This window comes from Monomorium pharaonis, unplaced genomic scaffold (assembly GCF_013373865.1).
Source record: "Monomorium pharaonis isolate MP-MQ-018 unplaced genomic scaffold, ASM1337386v2 scaffold_212, whole genome shotgun sequence".
In the NCBI taxonomy this organism is placed as follows: Eukaryota; Metazoa; Arthropoda; class Insecta; order Hymenoptera; family Formicidae; genus Monomorium; species Monomorium pharaonis.
Window position 1 is genome coordinate 17,117 of NW_023415486.1, and position 23,305 is coordinate 40,421.

At 31.0% G+C, this 23,305-nt stretch overlaps 1 protein-coding gene across 4 annotated transcripts; it reads right to left on the bottom strand.

The window, feature by feature from the left end:
* Nucleotides 1-297: 297 nt before the first annotated feature.
* Nucleotides 298-21,972, bottom strand: LOC105834141 (fatty acid synthase-like). 4 transcript variants are annotated; one of them, XM_036294406.1, is made up of 20 exons: nt 21,896-21,971; nt 18,095-18,287; nt 17,331-17,584; nt 16,989-17,220; nt 16,267-16,685; nt 9,253-9,546; nt 8,943-9,153; nt 8,703-8,863; nt 7,776-8,093; nt 7,137-7,636; nt 6,741-7,042; nt 6,202-6,597; nt 4,184-5,208; nt 3,771-4,015; nt 3,002-3,695; nt 2,064-2,895; nt 1,462-1,937; nt 1,093-1,347; nt 666-920; nt 300-574 (listed from the first exon to the last, which is right to left on the bottom strand). In XM_036294406.1, the coding sequence occupies exons 2-20, from the start codon at nt 18,264-18,266 to the stop codon at nt 464-466; spliced, it is 7,152 nt and encodes a 2,383-aa protein (XP_036150299.1). In that variant the 5' UTR covers nt 18,267-18,287; nt 21,896-21,971; the 3' UTR covers nt 300-463. The 4 variants fall into 4 exon arrangements, with proteins under 4 accessions (XP_036150302.1, XP_036150301.1, XP_036150299.1 ...); XM_036294407.1 differs by having other exon boundaries at nt 21,913-21,961; XM_036294409.1 differs by lacking the exon at nt 1,093-1,347 and having other exon boundaries at nt 298-574; nt 1,690-1,937; nt 21,896-21,972.
* Nucleotides 21,973-23,305: the final 1,333 nt, after the last annotated feature.

Genomic DNA, 23,305 nt, shown 5'->3' on the forward strand with positions numbered 1-23,305 from the left:
TTTTAAAAGAAATAAATATAAATACATTATATTTTATAGTAACTATAAACAATTATAACCACTATAAAAATGTAATATATTTATATTTATTTCTTTTTAAAAATTAAACAAATAACTATTTGAAAATATGTAAAAGTATTTTTAAAAACGTGTTAGATGATTGCACTACACCACGAGTATCTTTTTAATGATTTAAAACTCAATTTGAAGCTCGATAATATATAATCTTATTTTTTTAATATTCTTAAATATTTTTTATATTCATTTCTAAGCTTTTTATATTTATTTCTAAGAAAAAATATATAAAAAATATAAATAATGTATGCAATGTAAATACTTTTTAATGTCCAGAATCTTAATTATATCAAATTTTTCACAAATTATAGCATAAAATTAGAAACAGTGGTAACCCAGTTAATCGCAGGAGACACTTCTTCATCTTTCAATGTCATAAATAATTACTTTAAATAATAAAAGGTGATTCCCCGTTAATTGCAGCCGACACCTTTTTGTTTCTCAATATTGTCACATGAGTACCGTTGACGTAATGTACTTGAACTATATTTTGAGTTACCTTAAATATTACATCTTTTATTAATCTCAAAACTTTTGATAAATTGACTTACTACAATATAATATAAATTAATGCAACTTCTTAAAAGTACCTTATGCAAACCATAATCTTTATCCGTCATTGGTATATTCAATGGTTGTGTAGATTTTAACAAGGTTATAGGAGAATTAATGGGTGGCAACGTAGAAGGATTGTAGTGCCGAATAGCGGATAAATGTTTGTAAACTGTGGTACACAGAGTCTTTAAATTTGCTGGGGATAGTGAGGTATTCATAACTAAAAACGATCTTGCGAAAATATCGTATCGCTCTTCCCAGGTATTACAATTCTCCAGTTCCATTATAATCTATAAAATTGTACATTTTTTAAGTATAAAAATTTGTATTAAAACAAAAACACATAAATTACAAAATTCTAAAACAGCAAGTAATATCGATAGTAATTGCCACAGCAAATACAAAAATATATCATAAATGTACAATAAATTTTAACTTATATAATTGAGAAAACAATTATACTTTTTTACTAGATCCTGGTGAATAAAGTTCTATAATATTAGTCAAAACAACCAACTGAAGATCCATATCATTAAAATTTGATGGAAAATATTTGTATATTATTCGCATTTGCTCAGGAGCACCGTCGATAAGAACCAAACGACCTTTGAAATTTAACTCTTCCAATCTTCTTGTTAACTCAATCGCAATAATAGACCCAAAGGAGTATCCTACCATTACAAAGTCTTTTCCGTCTTTTAGTTTTGATAAGATATGCTATGCAAATATTAAAGTAAATATTAAAATATTTTTTAAACTTAATGCCCCATAAAATACAATAATAATAACTTTACGGAAGTAGAATATGAAATTACTCGTACGATTGCTTACATTGATGATACGATCAGTTATGTCCACGATTTCTTTAGCATCGATGTTATTTGTATTATAATGCAAAGACGTTGCGGAAAATTTAATATCTGTAGCTAAATGATGAAATACCGTTCCACAACCGTCGATTCCCGGGATAAGAAACACTTCAGTCGTAGTATTCTGATTTTTAGTCGAGAGATTGCAACAGACCTCTGAAATAAAATCTTCGTCTTTTATAATACTAACTGGCAATTTTATCACATAGGCCTCTTTATCTGCATTAAGATTATTCTCATGCTGCTTATCATAATTATTGATGTTTGCATTGGACATCTTATCAAGTTTCGCAAATGTGAGATGATATATCTCTTGTGGAGTAAGAAAAATGTCAAACTCTCGTTCCAAAGTTTGTTTGATTTCAACAGCCATCATGGAGTCCATTCCAAGTTCAGCCAGAGACGTATTTTGACTTACAACGTTCATGTCTTTTATATCTGTAATATAAATAAAAAGTTATTTTGACTTGAACTGTAATGTACTACCAGTAATTAATTACGTAAAATAAAACTGAATAAAAGATATAGTAAGTATGTAAAAGCAAAAAGTAAATATGAACTTACCTAAAATATCGACGATAACTTCCGTCGGAGTTCCATGTCCGATAGATCCTGTTTTCTTTTCTGCCACTACCATACTGCTAACAATAGGCTGGCTTTGAAGTAAAAACTTATCAAGTTCATTGAGGCAACATGATATTTTTTGTTGTAAGGTACCACCAATAATCAATTCCTTCTCATTCTCCTGCATATCAGCGACGAGACCCACGTCACCTACAGCGCCCCATTGAATTGCCAATCCGGGTAATCCTTCCTCCGCTCTCTTTTCACACACTCTTTCCATAACAGAGTTAGCCATGCCATAATTTGTTTGTCCAGCATTGCCTCTACCACAGGAAACGGAAGAGAACACTACGAAATGTCTCAGTTTAGAGCAAAGCTTTCTGGAAAGTTTATCCAAAATTTGTGTTGCACGAGCTTTCGACTGAAAGGACTCTGCAAATGTCTCTGCGGTTTGATTCTTTAAAACGTTATCCTTCAACACCACACCGAGGTTGAATATCGCGTCCACTGGTGCTTTGTTTTCCGCAGTTCGCAAGAGGTATTCACAATCTTCGGAATCAGCGACATTGATATGCTTGATAATTAACACATTTACACCATACGATTCCCATAGTCGAATCTTCATGCGTTGATAACCGTTTTTTACTCCAGTTCGTGAAACCAATACTATGTTTCTGGCACCACGAAATATTAGCCAATCTGTTAACTCTAAACCAAATCCACCCAAACCACCCAATATAATATAACTTTTGTTCCTGAGGCAATAATAACGACGATATGCGATAATGGGCTCATCTAAAGGTTTATTTCTTTCCTGAATATTTATAATAATCTGTAAACATATACATATATTGAAAACAAATATAAATTATGTATGAAATATTTCTGTGCACACTATAACAAAAAAATAAATTTCTATGTTATTATTAATCACATACTTTTCCCATGTGTTTTCCACTCGCCATGTATCTAAAAGCTTCTTCAATATCTGTTTTTGGAAAAACTTTTACTTGGATAGGTTTGATGGTTCCGTTCTTAAGATTATCGGTTATCATTTTGCGTAATATGGATTTATACTTGTGATCACCAATAAATATATTATCTAATAAAATTCCATAGAAGCTTATACCCTTCTGAAACGCAGAAATACAAAGAGGATTGTTAGAAACAAAATCAAACTTTCCGATCTCCAAAAAACGACCGTTTTGAGCCAAACAACGAACGGAGGCAATTAGCTTTTCCTCCGCCAATGAATTTAACACGATGTCAACGCCACGACCGTTCGTTTGTCGCATTATCATTTGTTCAAAGCTGGTATCTCGAGAATTTCCAATATGTTCATCCAAAATTGTAGGAAACACTTTTTTAATAAAATTTCGTTTCTCGCTTGTGCCTACAGTAGTAAACACTTCGCATCCTTCTTTGAGAGCGAGATGAATAGCTGCCTGTCCAATGCCGCCAGTACCAGAGTGTATAAGTACTTTATCGCCTTTTCTCATTTTTCCATAAATGTATAAGGCAAAGTAGACTGTACTATAAACGCATGGAACCGTCGCAGCCTCTTCAAATGTCCACGCATCCGGTACTTTCCAACATAAGTCTTTATTCTTTACGATAACGTTTGCTATACAACTAAAAAAATTATTTCAAGTTGATTTTAATATTTTTATATTAAAAAGTATAACTAGTTTTTAAAACATTATTTACTCAGTATCATTTACTCCCATTACTCGTTGCCCGGTAGCGTCGAATCCAACGTATTCCATTCCAAGAGGAATATATTCAAATAATCGTTTCCGTGAAAGAGCCATATTAAGTATTAATTTACCAGTCGCAAACATAACATCTCTAAAATTCAGAGATGAGTAAACCACAGACACCAAATCTTCCATAGGAAATTCAATAGATCGATTATTTTCCATCCAACAAAATGTACTCAAATTACCACGAATCTACAAATGTCAATTATAATACAATATACAGTATAATATATAAAACAATAATTTTAATTAACAAAATTGTAAATAAAAATAGCAAAAATTGAAATGCCTGAACGTACATAATTTTATTATGCACATCAATAAATCATCGATATACTTTGAAAATATTTTTGTACATACCGTTTGGCTAACGTGAGCGGTAGAAACAGGTTCGGCTTTCTGTTGTGGTAATCGTAAATGTCTGTACGATCCCCAGATTCTATCAGATCGTAATACATTAATAGTCGTGTCTTTTTCCAATTGTTGTAAGTAGAAGGGGTCTTGAAGAGAAAATTTAGGAGCCTCCTTGTCTTGAATAAGCACACCCCTAACAAATTCTCCACCTGGTTCTTTTCTCAAGCAGTTAACAAAACCCAACAGACCACACTCAGAGTCTCCCTCTCCAACAATTATGATCCTACTATCCTCCTCGAGTTTGCTTTCGTCGCTTACAAGCGGCTTTAAATCATCTAACCAGTTAAAATTATTATTACTTATATGAACAACAATTTGTTTTTTTACATAAACTTTCTTCTTCATAAGAACAATCATTTCTTTATCGGTGCGCTTTTCAAGAATAAGGTTTAATTTGTGTTGTTGCTGATACTTGCTATAGTCATATATGTCACACATTTCACGCGTCAACAGATAGCCACCTTCTTTTAGAAATGGCAAAAGTCGCTCTAAAGAAGCTTGATGTTTAGACAGAAGATTGAATCCGGCAACTATTAAGACTTTATCGTTTACAATTGGTTTGTTTATGTCAGAGATTAAAATATTTTGTAACAAGTCTTCTGAACTGAAACGATTCGGCGATGTTAATAAAGTGACATTCGTTTGTATCAATGGTATATCCTCGAAAGCTTCAATCAACAATGAAGATGAAAGGTATTCTAATGTAACATCGTCCACGTCTTCCACCAGCTCAATGGCTTTCACTTTAGTGATTTGATGATCTTCCAACACGAGTTGTGCTGATATCCGAATCGCTTCATTTAAAGAAATTTCAGCGCGATCTTGATGAGGTATAAATATGTGCTGCTCGATAACAGTCTGTTGAGTTAACTTTCGACGAGAAATCTGAGCAGCTTTAAGCCCTTGTATCTCTATCCCGCCAGCTATAATGGTGTCTATATCTCTGTATATTTGTACGGGTAATCTGGTATCTAAAATGTACATTTATATAATATCACTCAGAATTTTTGCAACATCCCCGATAGGAAAATTTTGCAAACATTGCAAAATAATGGCATTAAAGATTGTGCTAAGATAATTTGCCATAACGCAACAGTTTTGTTAGAATATAAATCTTAAATAATATTTGTTAAAGATTAAACAAATATTGAAACATAAATATTTTGCAATTATTTCAGCATTTAAAATTATTACATTATAATCTTCAATATTTTCACAGTATAATGCAGCAATAATGCAATAATAATGTGCAATATTTACAGCTTTTAATCTTTAATATTTAATTCAAAATTAATATCAAATGGTATTACAATAAATTTAACAAATATCGCTTATTCACTAGAGTCGATAGACATTTAATAAAGATTAAAAAAGAGGCACTTTGTCTGACAGATTAGTTGCGTCCGTTGGAGAGTTAAGTATCTCATTGATAGTAATAGCGGTCATGTCAGTAACTCTTAAATCATTCCTACATTATAATGTACAACTATTGAAACATGCAATATTACACATTCCATTTTTCAATATTTGTGCATCATAATTTAGGAATAATTGGGGAATAATCTGAGTTTTTTGTACATAATTATATTTCTAAATGGTTTAAACACGTTACGATTGAAACGTTTTTTTCAATTATTGGACAATTTATTTCTAAATTTAATTTTGCAAATGTGCTGTTAAGACGATTTGCCATATCGCTATTGTTATGCCAACATATCATTTCAAAATTTAATTGCGCAAACATTTATTAATTCTTTATAAGAGGTTACTGTTTCTAAATCTATTTTTTCAACTATGCCATCATAATGACGAATTATATATATAAATCTTCTACAATTCTTTTGTCATACAATTTTATAAATCTTTTCCTATCAGGGAATATTGTATGTTACAAGTTATATTTTTATTGTAAAACAAAACAGTACTTACTGAATAACACCTACGCTTATGCATGTCTAACGTACCTTTCACATAATCTGCATTATTTCGTAGCATCGAAATATGAAGTTCAGGATTAATCACCAGTCTTCGAATACTCGTAGGAACATACAAATCCCTAGTATCGTATCCAATCAGACTCATTTGTAGCATGGTATCCATAAACGTTATCCAATTTTTCCAAACGATATGTCCTTTATTGCCTGAAACGGATGCACTCTTTATTCCACGAAACCAACCGCTATACTGATAACCGCGGAGTTTCAACTCCTTGTAGATATCTCGGGTCGTCATTTGTTCTTCTTCATCATAATTCTCTAATAAAAAATCGGTCGAAGTCATTTCTTGTTCTGGATTTGATGTGTCGTATGCTGTGCCTGTTACTACAACGCTATCACTTTCGGTTATTTCAAACTTCCCATCTATAATAATTTTACATCTTTTTATAATAAATTTCCATCTATAATAATTTTACGTTTTTTTATAATAATTTTTCATTTATAATAATTTTACGTCACATGCATTCTTTACGATAATGCTTTTAAATTACTTATTTCATAAATACCTTCTTGTATCGCAATCTTTAATGTTACATAATTATTTTTTGTCAAATGAGTAGCACGAATAAATTTTACATCTCGAAATATTATCGGTACTGTTGAGAACATTAATCCTTTCATCATGCCAATAGTTTGCCAAACAAGTACAAGATAACCTGTTGCGGGCAGCAAATTTTTCCCATCTATTACGTGACCGACCAAATATTCGTACTCCACATCTTTCAGAGCAATTTCGATGTATCTTTCTCTTTCTACGTACTTATCTATTTTACAGTCCGATATAAACCAATCTTCGGAATGATTCCATCTGAAATCAAATTAAAAGCTTCGTTTATATATTATAAAATTTTTTTTAATTATAAAATATTATAAAATGTACATTTCTGTAATATATTATGCACCTGATTGATGGAGAGATCATAGGAGTTCCTCGGCTAACTGGAAATTCCACTGGTGGGTACAGATTGGCGATTTGCGGTTGTAAACCATAATTGTAGAGCTTCCCAATTCCTTGTAAAAGCACTTCAATATTTTGTTCAGTGCGTTTATTCAGTACAACGTATGCTATTTTTGTGTCTAATGATCTTTTCAAAACGTTTTGCAAAACGCTGTCTGGGGCAACTTCGATAGTCACAGCATTACTTGGAATTAGTTGTGTGGTTTGTTCAAATAGAACGGTGTTTAATATACTATTTGTATGATAGTCCGCCGATGATAAACTTGACGCTGAAGTGAACCATTCCGTTCGAGATATTGAAGAACTAATCCACGTTGGACTTCGTTTCTTTGGCCGCGGTATTACATTGTTTAAATTTAACAGAAGTTGAGTTTTCACGGATGCCAGATATGAACTATGATACGGTACGTTGCAATAGATATCTTTCACGTGAATATTATTATGCTGATAATATAAAAATACAGAATTTATCACGTGTAGAGGTAAAGTAAATTGTAGCTTCAGTTTGAGAAATTAATATTTTTAAAATTATTAACTTAAATTTTCCATTTACTGGTTTAAGACAAAAGCCATTTCGTCCTACCTGTAATTTTTTCATAAATTTTTTTACGGATTCTGTAGGTCCACACACAACGCTGCTGTTCCCGCTATTGCGACATGTTATTTTAATATCCGCTGGACACATATTTTTTAGACTTGTGTAATTAAGACTGACGAGTGCCATAGAGCTACGAATTATTTTGTCTTCAACACATGCCAAACCTATAAAATATGCTGACAAAATAGTTTGTTCAATAGTGAGACATTTATCCGCGTAGGCGCAACCGAGTTCACCAGCGGAATGACTAATCATGTAATCCGGTGTAATTCCTAAGGATGTCAAGAGGTCTACTAAGCCAATCTACAAATATGTACAAATTATATTACAATCAGACACTATATCGCGGGTAATTACCCAGATAGCACAACGAATTCGAAAAGAATTCTTTTTGAACACCTAAATTTTGAAATGAAGGCTTTTTCTAACCCATTTCTGCTCCAAAAGGATTCTTAAGAGTTCAAAAAAAGTTCTTTTGTATGTCATCAATTCTGAGTCCCTTTTGTAATGTATATAAAGTTCATTTTATATTCTATAAGAATTCGCATTTTAATATTGACTAAATTATATAAATTCATAATAAATTTGTATGTGGTATTCTTCTTGAACTAATTTCGAACCAATTATGTGAATTTATAAGGAATTTGAATATTGAATTCTTTTTTACCTTATTTTGACTAAATTACGTGAATTCATAACAAATTTAAATATCGTATTCTTCTTGAACTCATTTCGAACAGATTACGTAAATTCTTAAAGAATTAAAAAAGGTGAATTCTTTTTGAACTTAAAAGGATCATCTGTGCTATCTGGGTAGATAATATGTAGTTCAAGTAGAATATATAACATCACAGAAAGTTCATATTTTTGTTTCAATACAAATATAATATAATTAACATTTATTTATAATACCTGAATGGCGACGATACCAAGAAAGGCATATAAAGCATTTTCGCACAATTTTTCGTCTGTTCTTGTCAAAATATTTGTGACACTTATACCATATGGTTTTAAAATAATATCGCACTTTCTTATAGTATTAGCAAAAACTTGAAATTGTAATAAATTTTTTCCTAATTTTAATTAAAAATGGTATGTATTATTTTATTAGTTAAACACATATGATTAACGCATAAAGTATTAAGTATATACCCATTCCTGGCCATTGTGTGCCTAGAGCAGAAAATATAAACCAAACAGGTCTCTTCATGCCTTCTGAAGCACAATTTTGAATTTCCTTTATTGATTCTTGTTGCTGATTATTAAGTATAATAAATCCTCTCCATGGGTGACCTTCTATATTGTCTGCATGGATGTCGTGTAATAAACGGACGTATTCTTTATCTATTGGATGATTAACGACCTAAAGTAGAATATTTCTTAAGATAAAAATTATAATGCAAAAAGTAAACTTTAAGTATTTAAAATAACGTTTTAATATTGTTCCAAAATATTTACTAACGTCGTTTAGAAACAACTTCACAGATTCTTCAGTACGTCCAGATAATATCACAAGTCTTGGCAAGTTATCATTCGGTAAACCATTGTTAATTTTCTGTTTGTGATTCCACTTTAACAATGTATGAGCATTAGCTCCTCCGAAACCAAAAGAATTGATACCTATGTAACCGTTCTTAAGTGGAATCGGTTCTTGGACGACACAAACAGTTCCATTCATTAAGGCGTCTATATCATTCCGTGGTGTTGTATAGTTAGTATTTGGAGGAACAAACCCGCTTTCGAATGCTATTATTACCTTTAAAATTAATAATAGTTGTAAATTAAAATTTCTTAATATAGTACTTTATAAGAGTTAAGTAGAGGAGAGAAGGAGGTTACAAACCACCATTTTGTTTTATTCAAGTATCTCAATAAACATTTATGTGATACAATTTTTGTTGGTACAATTTTGTTAAGTATAGATTTCTGCCAATCGTATTATAAGTAGAAGTTTTTTGGATATACATAACAAATATAATTAACAATTTACTAAAAAGGGAAAGAAGATGAGAGTTATGGAACCTGTTGTGAGATATAGAATACATTACCAACAAATAAATGTTCTTAAAATTATTTTTGTTTCTAAAAAATAAAAAAGTAAACGCTTTTTGGTGGATCTTGCATATCAGTATCACAAAAATACAAATATTTCTTAAAAGTGTCATATACAAAAATAAAAAGTAATAAATGTATAAGATTTTTGACTCTTACTTTGCTTAGAATAAATTCTATTTGACAACATGTTAGTATTCGCAATAATTTGTTTTCCCCGCGACATCTTCATCGTCGTTCTTAACGAATTTTTCGAACTTGTTTTTAACTGAAAAAGATTTGGCATAGTCGCGTTCAAAAATATTTTATAATTGAGAGGAAGGGAGCATTAATTTTTGTTCAATTTATTCAGTGCTTTAAAAGCATGATACAAAAATGCAAAGATTTATTATCAAGGGTTATAATATATAAGTGAGTAACACGCGCGAAAGTTATCTCTCAGATTTTACAAATTTTCTCTTTGTGTTCTTATCTCTTTACGGCACAGTAGATTGTAATGGATCTTTGTATTACATCTATATAGACTTTGCAGCATGTGTGTGTGTACGGTTTTGATATCGAAAAGGTTAAGTCGCGTTTTGTGGTGGATTACTGGCTAAGAGCCAAAGTATACCTGAGAGCAACGCAAAGCAGTAGCAGCCTCGATTTTCTTGATCCCTTGCTTCATTTTTATGAAGCTCGGTTCTTTGACAGCGACGTGGCGGAATAGCGCCTTTGCCCGATTTCCCTGGTTGGAGTCTCGGAATTCGTTTTATCTGCGATACGCGCGCTTTAAAATATTCCTTCGTTAAATCGCGAAACCGAGCCTCGACCGAAATATCAGGGCGGCTGGGCGACAACTTAAATCTTCTTTTGATGAACGTCGGAAAAAATATACAGTAGCGCGCTGACAAGCTCGACAGATTATTTATGAAATACGACTGTGTTTAATCTTGGGCAAAATCTAACTGATTAACTTTTTACGTTTCTACAGATCATTTATAATCGTTTGAAAAACATCTCTGCGAAGTATAAAAATGAAAGTCGTAAACCATCCGTATTGTTTAATTTAGTTGCAAGTAACCCTAGAAGTATTTTCTTTCAATTTAAAAAGATAGCGACTTAATATTAAAAAATTATCTGACAAATTGTCTTAAAATCTTGGAAACATTTCCCTTAAATTAACTGAAATGTACAATTTAAAAATTCAAGAGGTCAAATTTTGTTTTAATGACTTTTCTTAAGCTTTCATTACTAATAAGTATAATTTAGAAAAGTCAGCTAGGAAATTATATTTTTTTAACAGAGACGGTAGAAGATAACATTGTCAAACATTTCTTCCTCTTTTTAAAAGATATTACCTTTAATTTTAAAAAATGTTTTATATTCTCAAAATTTCTCATTACATTATGCAATATTTAAAAATATATTCTAATATTTGACATTCGACTATACAACAAAATTTAAGAAGAAAAAAAATGTTGCCAATCAACTTACAATTAGACATAAAAATTATATATGAATATATAAACGTTATTCATTTTGATATATTCTCTCAGAGAAAGTCGGCAATCATTTATATAAATATAATTATACTTTGTCATGTAAAGCTTGCACGTACGCTAAATTACATCTCTAAGACGTAAATCAAGACAGTAGTTTGAAGGCTTTTTTTTCCTGAGCATAGGGCATGCGAAAGCCGACGCTGCGTCGCGACGCAGGATGGATTTAATCATATGCGAGACAACAGGCGACCTCGCGCTTACCGGCGCCACGACGTGGAGAGGATTGGCTTTAATAGCAAGACGCTTATACGCTTAACACGCTTGCTGAGGTCGTGCTCGTGGTACGATACTCACTACTTACTTTGGATTTCATTATCGAGTGATGAAATATTTTTGTATTATAAAAAAACTGTCATGTGGCTATAGTAACTATGGTTCATAAGTGTTACGTCCAGTCTTATGGGATTTTACTCTTTATTCGGTAGGAAGGATATTTCAGGGAGAACAGGTAAGGCAGGGAAGAACGTAACAAAACGTATAGAATTCCCGTAGGCACACAGTTTAAGAGAGGGTATGTGCCTCGGGTCGAACGCACTTTTTATGACTCAAAAATATAGGTCAACGTGCCGATAGGCCCGCTATAACCCGTTTCGAGTCGTACGTTCATCGGTCCAAGTTTCGAGTCAACGAATTGAATCGCTTTAACTCGGGATCGGACCAGGTGCAGTCTTTGTTCGGGATGAGGAGGGGTTATAGATTTAAATAGTTATAGATTTAAATAAATGATAAAATTTATGTAACAGAAAAAAAAACAAAGTATTTATTCTAAATTTTCCAAAATGTTATAAGAATATAAATAGGCGCTGAAGTCGTGATTTAACATAATTTGTTGGCTATGAATTTATAAAGATTAAATTATAAGAATGGTTCTAAATAAATTTTGCAAGAGTTTACAAAGTTTAAAAATACGCAAAGGGTTATAAAAATAGATTTTCGATTGAGTTTACAAAAGTTTTAAAAGTTTAACAAAGGGTTATTAATAAAATAAAAAAAACACACAAAGGTTATTAATATAAATTTTGGAAGTGTAAAACTAATGGGCAGCTTTTTGTTTGTGAGTTACATTATATCTTAAGAAATCCTTGGAGAGAGAAGGTTAGGAAAGTGCAGACTCTTGAAAATTAAAACCGTGAATTGTTGTTTGGACTCTCGAACACTAAGGGCGGAATTCGCATACCGGAACGCCCGGTCGGACTCTCGAGCAACAGCCTCTGAATCCGCGCACCGGAACGGCCGGTCGGATTCTCGAGCAACAGCCTCTGAATCCGCGCACCGGAACGGCCGGTCGGACTCTCGAGTGACCGTCTCTGAATCCGCGCACCGGAACGACCGGTCGGACTCTCGAGCTGCCGGGCTCGCATCCGCAAACCGAGTAAAGAAGGGGGACGAAAAACTCTAAGAGAGAATTATTTATAAATAATAGGAGGGTGTCTTAAAGAATTAAAATAGAAGGGAGATGTTACCATGAGTAACGTAAAAACCAAAGAAATTATGATTGTGGGACTTACTCATTGTTGGTTCTCGAATAAATCCGTTGGAATCGAAGGGATTTCTTGACTGGATGGAACGGCACTAAAGTCTACTTGCGCACTGATTCTACATGATTACTAACTAACTAACTAACTCTAAAAACGTAACTCTAAAACTTTACTCTCCATTACTATTACTGACTATCTATTACTGACTGCTAAACTCTTATTACTGGTACTTTCATTACTGACTACTATTGCCTATTACTAACTGGTATAAAAACTGACTGCTTTCAAGATTTGGTATTATATATATATAGAGTCTTACAAGGGGAGGATCCAGAGATAGGTGGTTCAAATATTCTAATTGGTAGGATTCTTTTTCAGGATTGTGTGGTGGGTGAATTCTAAGTTTTCTTATTGGAGAAATAGTTTTTCCTTTTTGCCCAATCATACGTTAAGTAATCTGTCGAAAGTTTCTCTGTTTCCTCCCACATTCTTTCAATTTTATCGAAGGGATCCGACCTATCGCGTAGGTTATCTTCCCTTTGGGTTTAAGAGATAAATAATTTTTTCTATTGTGCTAGACGTGCTACGATATGGGTTGCAGATGGAGGAAACGGTTATTTATTTTTTGCTTATGTTTAGATACTTTATTGCTCATTTTTTGTGAGCAAACGTGAAACTTTGCTTAGATCCCATGGTTGTTTTTTGAATTTCTATCTTCAGAATTTATTATTTGTTGACTCAATATTCAAAGGAGTCGGAATTATCTACTTGGTCGTTTTGTCCATCTATGTTTGTTATTACGTTTCTAACAGACTAACCCTAGACACATAAAAAATTATCGGAGACCGTTGAAACGGAATTTCTTTTGTAAAATTATTTGTTCCTCTGACGAAGGGAAATCGTGGAGTCTGCCGGACGTAACATAAGCAATAAAAAACTATATATTTCCTTGATGGTCCGTAACTACTGTCACATGACAGTAACTTTCAATAAAAATTTTCTCTATATATTTGTAATACTTTTAAATATTTACTTTTTAGTATTTTATTTTAATTATTTTATTAATTAGATATTCACCTAATTGTATAATTGAATATGATTGAAATATTACAGGTTAATATAATGTGTAATAAATCGTCTCATGAGACTGAAGCGTATCAAATGCACTACACTTCTTTTACCCCTCCCCCCTTTCGTCTCTCTCTCTCACTCTCTCTTTTTCTCCCCTCCCCCCCCCCTTTTGCTCTAACTCTTTCTATAATTGACATCTTGCTTTTCCTTAACAGTAGTAATAATATAAAATATAAAGAAACAATAAATTAAAATAAATTTGTATATAAATTATATCATATACTTATTTATCATTATACTTTGACTGGGACTTATAGTTCGAGCTTCCATTCCATTAAACCCGTATCAGATTAAAAATTGAAATTGAGATTGAATTAAAATGTAATCACAAAAAACAAAACCAATATTTTGTTCTAATTTGTTAAATTTTAATTGAATCTCAATCTCAATATTTTATTTGATATGGACTTTAAAAACATCTTAAGAATCTTTGCATTTATTATAAAAAGAAATGAGATACCTGTCACTACAAAATGAATAATATCATAACAAAAATTACCTTTTTAAAAAAGGTCTAAAAAAGCGCCAAATATATGCGCGCAAACTTTTCCCCTCAAAAATGTATTTTTATACAAAACAAAATGCTCTTAAAAATGTATTCTTGTACAAAACAATTTAGATTTAATATTACATAATAAAAGTATAAAGTTTTTTTTTACAAAAGTAATGATATGAAAATAATGCGCCAACTATAAAAATGGATGTTCATATACGAACTAGAACATCTACTTTTTTATTATTATTCTTTGGCTGACATTTACAGTTTAATTTTTTACAGGCGCATAACAGCCAATAATTTAATATAAAAGGCTCGCATTTATAATTTGATCTCATATTTAAGATCTTAAGTTTATCGTTAAATACTTCGTAGTCAACAAAATTGTATCTAAACTTAAGACAATCTTAAAGCCATATCAAACTAAAGATTGAGATTGAGATTAAATTGGAATAACCAATCAAAGCAAAGTTAAAGAATATTGATTTTGTTCTTGATTAGTTACATTTCAATTTAATCCCAATATCAATTTTTAGTCTGATACATGTTTAATAAAAAATCAAACTGTAAATGCCATCAAAGAATAATAATAAAAAAGTAGATGTTCCAGTTCGTATGAACATCCATTTTTATAGTTGATGTATTATCTTCATAGCATTACTTTTGTAGAAAAAAAACTTTATACTCTTATTTTGTAATGTCAAATCTAAATTGTTTTAACAATCTATAACATAATCTATCAATATATACATATAAGTCGCGATGTATGTATGTCCGTAATTCCTCAGACTGCTTCGTCATTTGTGGTTCGATCTTAATGCCACTGGTGTCAAAATTTAGCAAATTTTCCGGAGAGTACTATAGGGTCTGATTTTTCAAAAACAGGTTGTTTCAAAAATGATAGGCCAAAATAAACGTATGATTAAAGACTGTATGCCCGCGAACTACTCACACGGAATTGTTTAAATAATCCATAACCACTTTCTCTTCTCTATTTAATTGTACATTATTAATGTTCTATATTATATTAATTGTAACCAGAATAAAATTACATAGAAGTTTTTCCCAATGTTTTAATAAATCTTTATGTTCCGATCATAGACGTAGGATATATAGACCTCGCGTTTAGCTAGAAAGCTATACAAACTTTAAAAGAAGACAACATGCTTTCATGGTGTATCTTTCTCGGTCTATCAATACTTAGAGTGGGGCAAAAATTTACTATGGCAACGAATCAATGAAGGCTTCATTCCCCCACTATATGTTGTTAGACAGAGAGGTGACTACCATGAGCAGAAGCTTACTCTTTCTAAAGTTTGACCATGCACAACAAAGAAAATCTAGAAAACACGAGGTCTATATATCCTACGTCTATGGTTCCGATACAATAAAATAACAGGTTAAACTATTTTTATGTAAAATAATTTTTGTATTTTGTACAACATACATGGAGAGAATTTTTTCTTAAAATTTACCCTCAAAATTTGGTAATTGTGGGATAATATATGACTCCGAAGAATTTTACTATACTTAGTAAAATGTATTAAAAGTATAGTAAAATTTACTAAAATTATACTAAATTTTAATAAAAAGTGTAATAAAATTTTTTGAAGTCACACATCATCCCACAATTACCAGGTTTGAGGATAAATTTTAAAAGAAAACTCTTTCTATGTATGTGTAATATATAAATAATAATATATAAATAATATATAAATAGCTAAAATAAATATTATTTTAATATATTATATAAATAAGAAAATTATTTATTTTACCTTGGCAATCTGAGTTAAGCCACTTGCTGGTTCGGCATGACCAAGATTAGATTTTACGGAGCCAATCATTAATGGAGTTTCTCTATTTTTACACAAAACATTCTGAATTGCACCAATTTCCTGAGGATCGCCAACTTTAGTTCCGGTACCATGTGCTTCAATGTAATCCAAGCAAGATGTCGATATTCCGCACTCATTGTAAAATTCCGTTAGTAAAGTACTCTGCATTGAAAGCGATGGATATGTTATTCCTTCTTGTTTGTAACCATCGCTGTTTATTTTAATATATGGACATATAGCATAAATCCTTTTTGCATTCTTTGCTTTTTGTAGGTATATCACTGCCGTTGTTTCAGCACGCGTAAAACCATTTGCAGCGGAATCGAAAGGTCTGCAATAACCATTAGGTGACAAAACACCTGTAAGATGAGAAATATATAAAGAAGACATGTTTTGTTTTATATTTGATAAGTTTATTCGTCAAAAGCATTATATGGAACTATTTGTTTTGTTCATCAAAAATATTATCCAACTTTGTCAAAATCTCATTACAATTTTTACATAATCAGAGTGTATATTGAAGTTATACAATTCGTCAGATTATATTTCTTTTGTAAATAAATAAATATTTTTCTTTAATTCTTATACGTAAGGTAGTTTGTACGTATATTTATTGTAATAACAGTAATATATTGTAATAACAGTAATATTTAAAAAAATACCAAGATTACGATATTGTTGACTTATAGCTGGACTAAAACATAGATTTGCAATCCCAATTATCGCGTCTTCACATATTCCTGACATAATATAATTATAACCAAGTGCCATAGCATAAAGGCTAGAACTACACGCTGAATCGACCATATGTGATGGTCCTTTCAGATCCAAATAATATGAAATCATGTTCGCTGTTGTAGAGTAGTTACATCCAATAATATTAAGACCGCTTAACTAATTACAAAATATTAACACGTTACAAAATATTACTACACGTATGATAATAAATTTAATTATTCTTTCTTACTATACTGTTGTATTAATCACAACACTTCTTTTCCTACCTGAGCTTTTTTATATGGAAATTCCTTTTGTAGTTCAATATAACATGTCCCTGTAATTACAGCAGTATTTTTTCCCCGTAATTGCTTTGGGTTGATTCCTGCATCGATAATTGCTTCGTAACAATGTTCCATTAACAGTCTTGATTCAGCCGAGAGTGTGTGGGCTTGAGTGAAAGATAAATCGAAGAAATTTGTATCAAATTTCTTTACATTGTTAACTGTTCCCATACGGCTTGATACATCCGGAACAAAATCTAATAAATTATGAAATAAAGATATTATGTATTTCAATCGTCTTTTTAAAAACTTATTTTAAAGTCCACTTTTTCAGTATATAAATGTCTATTTATGATTATTATAGGAGTAAGATATTTTTCTATTAATTCGAGACATTTTGATAGAAAATGCAGTTTGTTTGAATATTCAGCCCGTTATTATTTAGTATTACTGATTTCTCTAAGTGTATATAAAAATAATGCGTAACAATTGTTAAATAATATATCACTTAAATTATAAGTTTCTTCTCTATTTTTTGTTTTTTTTTACCGTTAAATAATTGTGTATAGATATTATAGTTTTTCTATGTATTTTTTCTGTACAATAATTATAAGAAGATCGTTACGTTTTATTAGAATCCTAAAAATTTTATTTTTAATTACTGAACAAAAGCACTATAACTGTTTAGTAATCAATCAAAAGTTGCACTAAATTTCTACAAAAATAATGTAAAATTATAATAAAATTTTAAATATTAAAATTATCACCTTCTTTCCATCGATCATGATTTGCTTTAACAAGGTCAACTTTATTAAATAGATTTTCTCGTAACTTATTCATATTGTCTGAATCTGGAAATCTGCCGCTAATGCCAGAAATTATGATCTCTTCACCGGAGTCAATACCGTCCCATGATTTACATATTTTTTTATCATCCATGGTTTTAATTATTGTTTTAATCTATAAAAAGTTATGCGTATATATTATAATATATGTTTACTTATTTTTTATTATATACTGAACAATAAAATTAGCGCAACAGAAGTTTACCAAAATTTCACTCAACATCAAATAATCGTAACTTTGCAAAAACTTTGTCGTATTGGAAAATTATTTTTTTCATTTTAAAGTTTGAAATCTCTACTTTAAAAATAAAAGCATTAGTCAGATTTTGATTTTTTCCTTTTCCCTTTTTGGAATCTCTTCAAAATCTTACGGATTTTGCGCATCTTGTGTATGTGTGTGTGTGTGTGTGTGTGTGTGTGTGTGTGTGTGTGTGTGTGTGTGTGTGTGTGTGTGTGTGTGTGTGTGTGTGTGTGTGTGTGTGTCGTGCGTGTGTGCGTATGTCGTGTGTTGGACGAACAAAATGAGAAAATATTGCCCGCAAGAAATCCTGAGAAATTTCGTGCTATATGCACTGTAATGCCATCTCCATTTACTATCTCCGTGCAATTTTTTCTTCCGTCCACACATGCAATGTAGTCTAGTAGAATTAGACTTTTTGGGGGAAAAAATTGGTAACTCAGGTTTGACTGTGCGTAAAGCACAATTAATATGCGTAGATTAAGATAGATACATTTGCCACTTGCAAAAAGCTGGAAGTTATTGAAAAATTACGGGTTGAAATAAGGAAAAAGTAGTTTTTTGCTTGCGCCTCGTAAACTAAAAAAGGAATTGAAAAAAGTTTCAAATAAAGTTGTAGATATTAAGTAGAGCTACAATATTTGATTTATTAAGATTGATCGATTAGTTTGGTTGTAAAGTAGAAAAAAACGATGAAAAATGGCCTTTTCTTAAATTATTAATAACTTTCTTAAAAATTAACTCAAGCATTTGAAATTGTAGAAAAGTATAGCTTTTATGACGATAAAAAAGTGCATCAAATTTCATTAAAAAATATTAACAACTTTTCGAGTAATGTCAATTGTTTATCCAAAACGCGCTCCACTAAAATTTAATTTATACATTTTTGAGATTATGCACGAACCCGAACCAAATTTTTTCTTTTCTTCAAAAGTTGTAGTATTATATATCGGTATTGCGAAATGTGTGCAATGCAATTAAGTGCCTCAAATAAACGTGTAACAAATAAATCTAATTAACAATTAAATAACTTTTAAAATATTAACGCTATCAAAATGGGGTTAAGAAAATGCTAAACTGCTCGTCAAACTTGATCGAGGTCGATAATGTAGAGTCATTTAGGCACGTCATTAACAAAATTTTGTATGCATTTCTTTTATAGATTTAGAAATCCTTTTCCAGAATTAAAGTTTATTCCGCACACTGTTATCGTCTATACTTTAATTGTGGAGAAGGATTTTAGAACAAATTGTACAATTTTGTCGATAAAACAGATAGGATCTCCTTAAACACGGAAAACTTTTTTTCTAAGATTCCTAGGCTTATTCTAAAAGCACAGTATTGTTCTTTGCTAAAATGCCAAGTGCACCTCATGCTTATTTTATATGTACAAAGTTTAAAACTTTTATACGCAGCAAATGTTTTCACGAATTAACTACAGAAGTCGATAACAAAACTATAATTTTCTAACTTTCTTTCGTTTTTCGTATGAAATTGATCGCATCGCACTGCGTTACTATCTGTATTTTAATTTTGGAGAAGGATTTTTAATTCCATGCAATCAATAAAAAAATTTCGGTGTCCAAAAAATTAGTGATAAACCAGAGCAGTTTATTATCCCCTTAAGATGCATTTAAAATGTGCAATTTTTATTTACATTTAAAAAAAAGAACATTGTCCTAGCTTGCTTAGAAGCCGAGATAATTTTGTTTTTTAATCACTGTTGCTACAGTTATGAATATTAAAAGCTGAAATTTGGACAGCGTTTTATTAAATAGTTAAAGTAATCTTTTCCAAAAGTTTAAAGCGATTCATGAAGATTGACCATTGTAAACGTGTTAACAAATGCATCAACTCGAGAACGGCAGCCGGCGATGCCGCGCGCGCGCGCGTCGTCTGCTAGCGCGTGGCCAGGCGCCTGCGTACAAAATTGATCTGGCGCGTTCAAATTACTTCAATCATCAATATGTCGGGAACTAAGCGTCTAGAAAGACGATTTTTTTTTAATTGGGCTATTTCGACGAGACAAGACTAATGAGCTAAACTATTTTCTTATATCTCCTCAAATAAACATTCTAATTAATTTTTTCCTTTTTCAAATTATTTATTTAACGCGTTAAATATTTATAAATAATTTATTTATCTATGCGGCGTGTGCATATGTTCTAAGTTAATATAATTTAATTTTTTTATTAATTTTATTGCAAGCAACGTGTACGTTTAATTTTTTTTTATAATTTAGTGCAATTAACCAACATTTAAATTAAAAAAAGAACTTTAATGCAATTAATAGTAATATATCTAAAACATTAAATTCTTTTTTAATTTAAATATTCGTTAATATTGCACTAAATTATCCAAATTATTAATGCTAATGCTGATGGTAACAGGCATAAACAGACTAAAAGGAATAGATAACTTTGATATGTTATAACCAGAGAGAAGATAGAATAGAGCGCGGGAGCCATTGGTAATCGTGTAAGTGGAAACATCAGACTATTAAAAAGAGATAGAAATTCAAGTAACTTGGCTGTCATTGTCTATTCACGCATACGTATTTCGCAGTTTTTGATATTTAGCTATGCAATTGTTTCCGTTACATATGTCACTTCAGTGACAGCTGTCAAATTTTGAAACAGCCACAGAGAGAAGATAAAATTTTATTATGCAATATGGTTTGAATGTGCATAATATGCATTTTCAATTTTTAATATATAATTTTTAATATATATATATTATATGTTTTCACTGATAACAAAACATTTATTAGATTTTTAAAATCTGTATTCATTTTCTTTAACACATAACTTCACATTCATATAACTATAGACTCTTCTCTGCGCATGCGCTAAGACAAGGACAGCCAGATCACTTCAATTTTTGTCTCTTTCTAATTGCCTGATGCTTTTTTAGCTGGCTCCCGCGCTTTAGTTTATCTTCTCTCTGGTTATAACTCCGCTAAAAAAAGTACAAATTTCAATTGTTTTTAATTTGCAGGGAAAAATATATATTTTACAATAATTCTTACAATAAAATTTACAAGAAAAATTTATTGCACCTCGTGGAGCGCGTCAAAGACTACGTTTACATGAGACTCTTAAACGGGTTTAATAACATCGATACTTCTAGAGCTGGCCAATCATAACCATTCCATTCTTCCGAGGAATGGATGTAGTTAGCCAATTTTATGACTCCGATGTTGTTAAACCCGACGTGTAAACGTAATCAAAGTATAAAAATTTTTGAACACAAAATACGTTTTTTATTTTGAAAACATGCCGAACAGGGAAAAGGAAAGGATTAAAATCTAATAAATGCTCTTTAAAGAAAAGACATCAAGCTTTAAAATAAAAAAAAACTCTCCAATACGATAAGTTTTTGCAAAGTTACGATTATTTAAAATTGAGTGAAATTTTGGTATAAATTTTTATTGCGCTAATTTTGTTGCTCAGTATATGTTTATACTTCTTTTTTTCATACTGTACCTAGTTTTAACACTCACAATATCAACATGATAATGTTTAAGTCGTAAGCAAGAAACTGACTCTGCTGTCAGATTCTCAGGCTTCTATTTATATACGTCTATATATATACGTCAAATCAAATATTTATTTTAATGTATGTTGATGTAATGTATATAAGGAGCCTAAGGTGTAGATTTTCATAAATATGCAACTTCTCACACAGCACAAAGCACGTTCCAAAGCACGTTCCTTCCCAATGCACGTTCCTTTTGCATTTTCACAAGTGAGATTCAACTTAGTTTTTTCCTACAATCTGAGCAATTTCAAAACCGTGTGCTTTACTGATGTGAGTTTCGCATATTCACTTTAGAAGTGAAGTTATATATTAAAATAATTTTGTCATTAAAATAAGCGTGATCACTTGCATGTTTCTTTAGATCACTGAGTAATGACGTCACTACCTGAGTATAAAATACTCACATTACTGAGTGCCTCAGTCTCACTTTCAGTAAGCAGCATAAATGTCAACTTATAGTTGACGAAAATTCGCCAATTCAAAATGAGAGTTTTCTCACACAAAATAATAAAGAATTAAATGTTAAAAATAAACTTTTATTACAATCAACAATTGAGACATTTAGTTCACACTTTAATAAACTTTCTTGCCCTCTTTTAGAACTTTCTGAGACCATTAAAATGGTTTAGCAAAGTGTAGACATGCATAAATAACTTAAGAATTGAGTTAATACTGAGAAAAAGTTAAGTTCAAATCTAAATTGATTTGTTTTATTTGTTCTCTGGACTGATTCACAGGAACAATCCAATGAATCAAAAAATTAAATTGTCAAATTTTTAGATTTGTTTTTCTTTAGGATGATACTGATAATATAATAAGTTTGAGATGCAAGAGCGGCAAAATGAATGTTTCCGTGTATAAGCAAAGATGACAATGGAATATGAAATTCTTAGCTTTCTTTCGTCCTTTTGTCCATCACTCGTAGTTCAACGAGCAAAGTTTGGAAGAGCAAACTTTCTAAAACCGGAAAAATGTTACTTTACCCTTACGGAAAAAACACTCTAATTTTGAGAGTTTACACTCAAGATTAAGTGTTAATACTCGATTTTGGGAGTTTACTCCCAAATTTAGGTGTATACGCTCAAATCTTGAGTATTTACACTAAAGATTGAGTGTTTATACTCGGACATTGAGTGTGTACACCCAATGATTGAGTGTTTATACTAAAGTTTGGATTTAAATACTGAATATTTAAAAGTATACTCTCAACATTTGGATATAACACTCAATAAATGAGTGTATACTTCCAACATAAAGTGTGAACACTGAAACGTTGGGGATGTACACTCAACATCTATCGGTTGAAGATATACACTTAATATTGAGTGTGCATTCTCAAACATTGGATTAGAAAA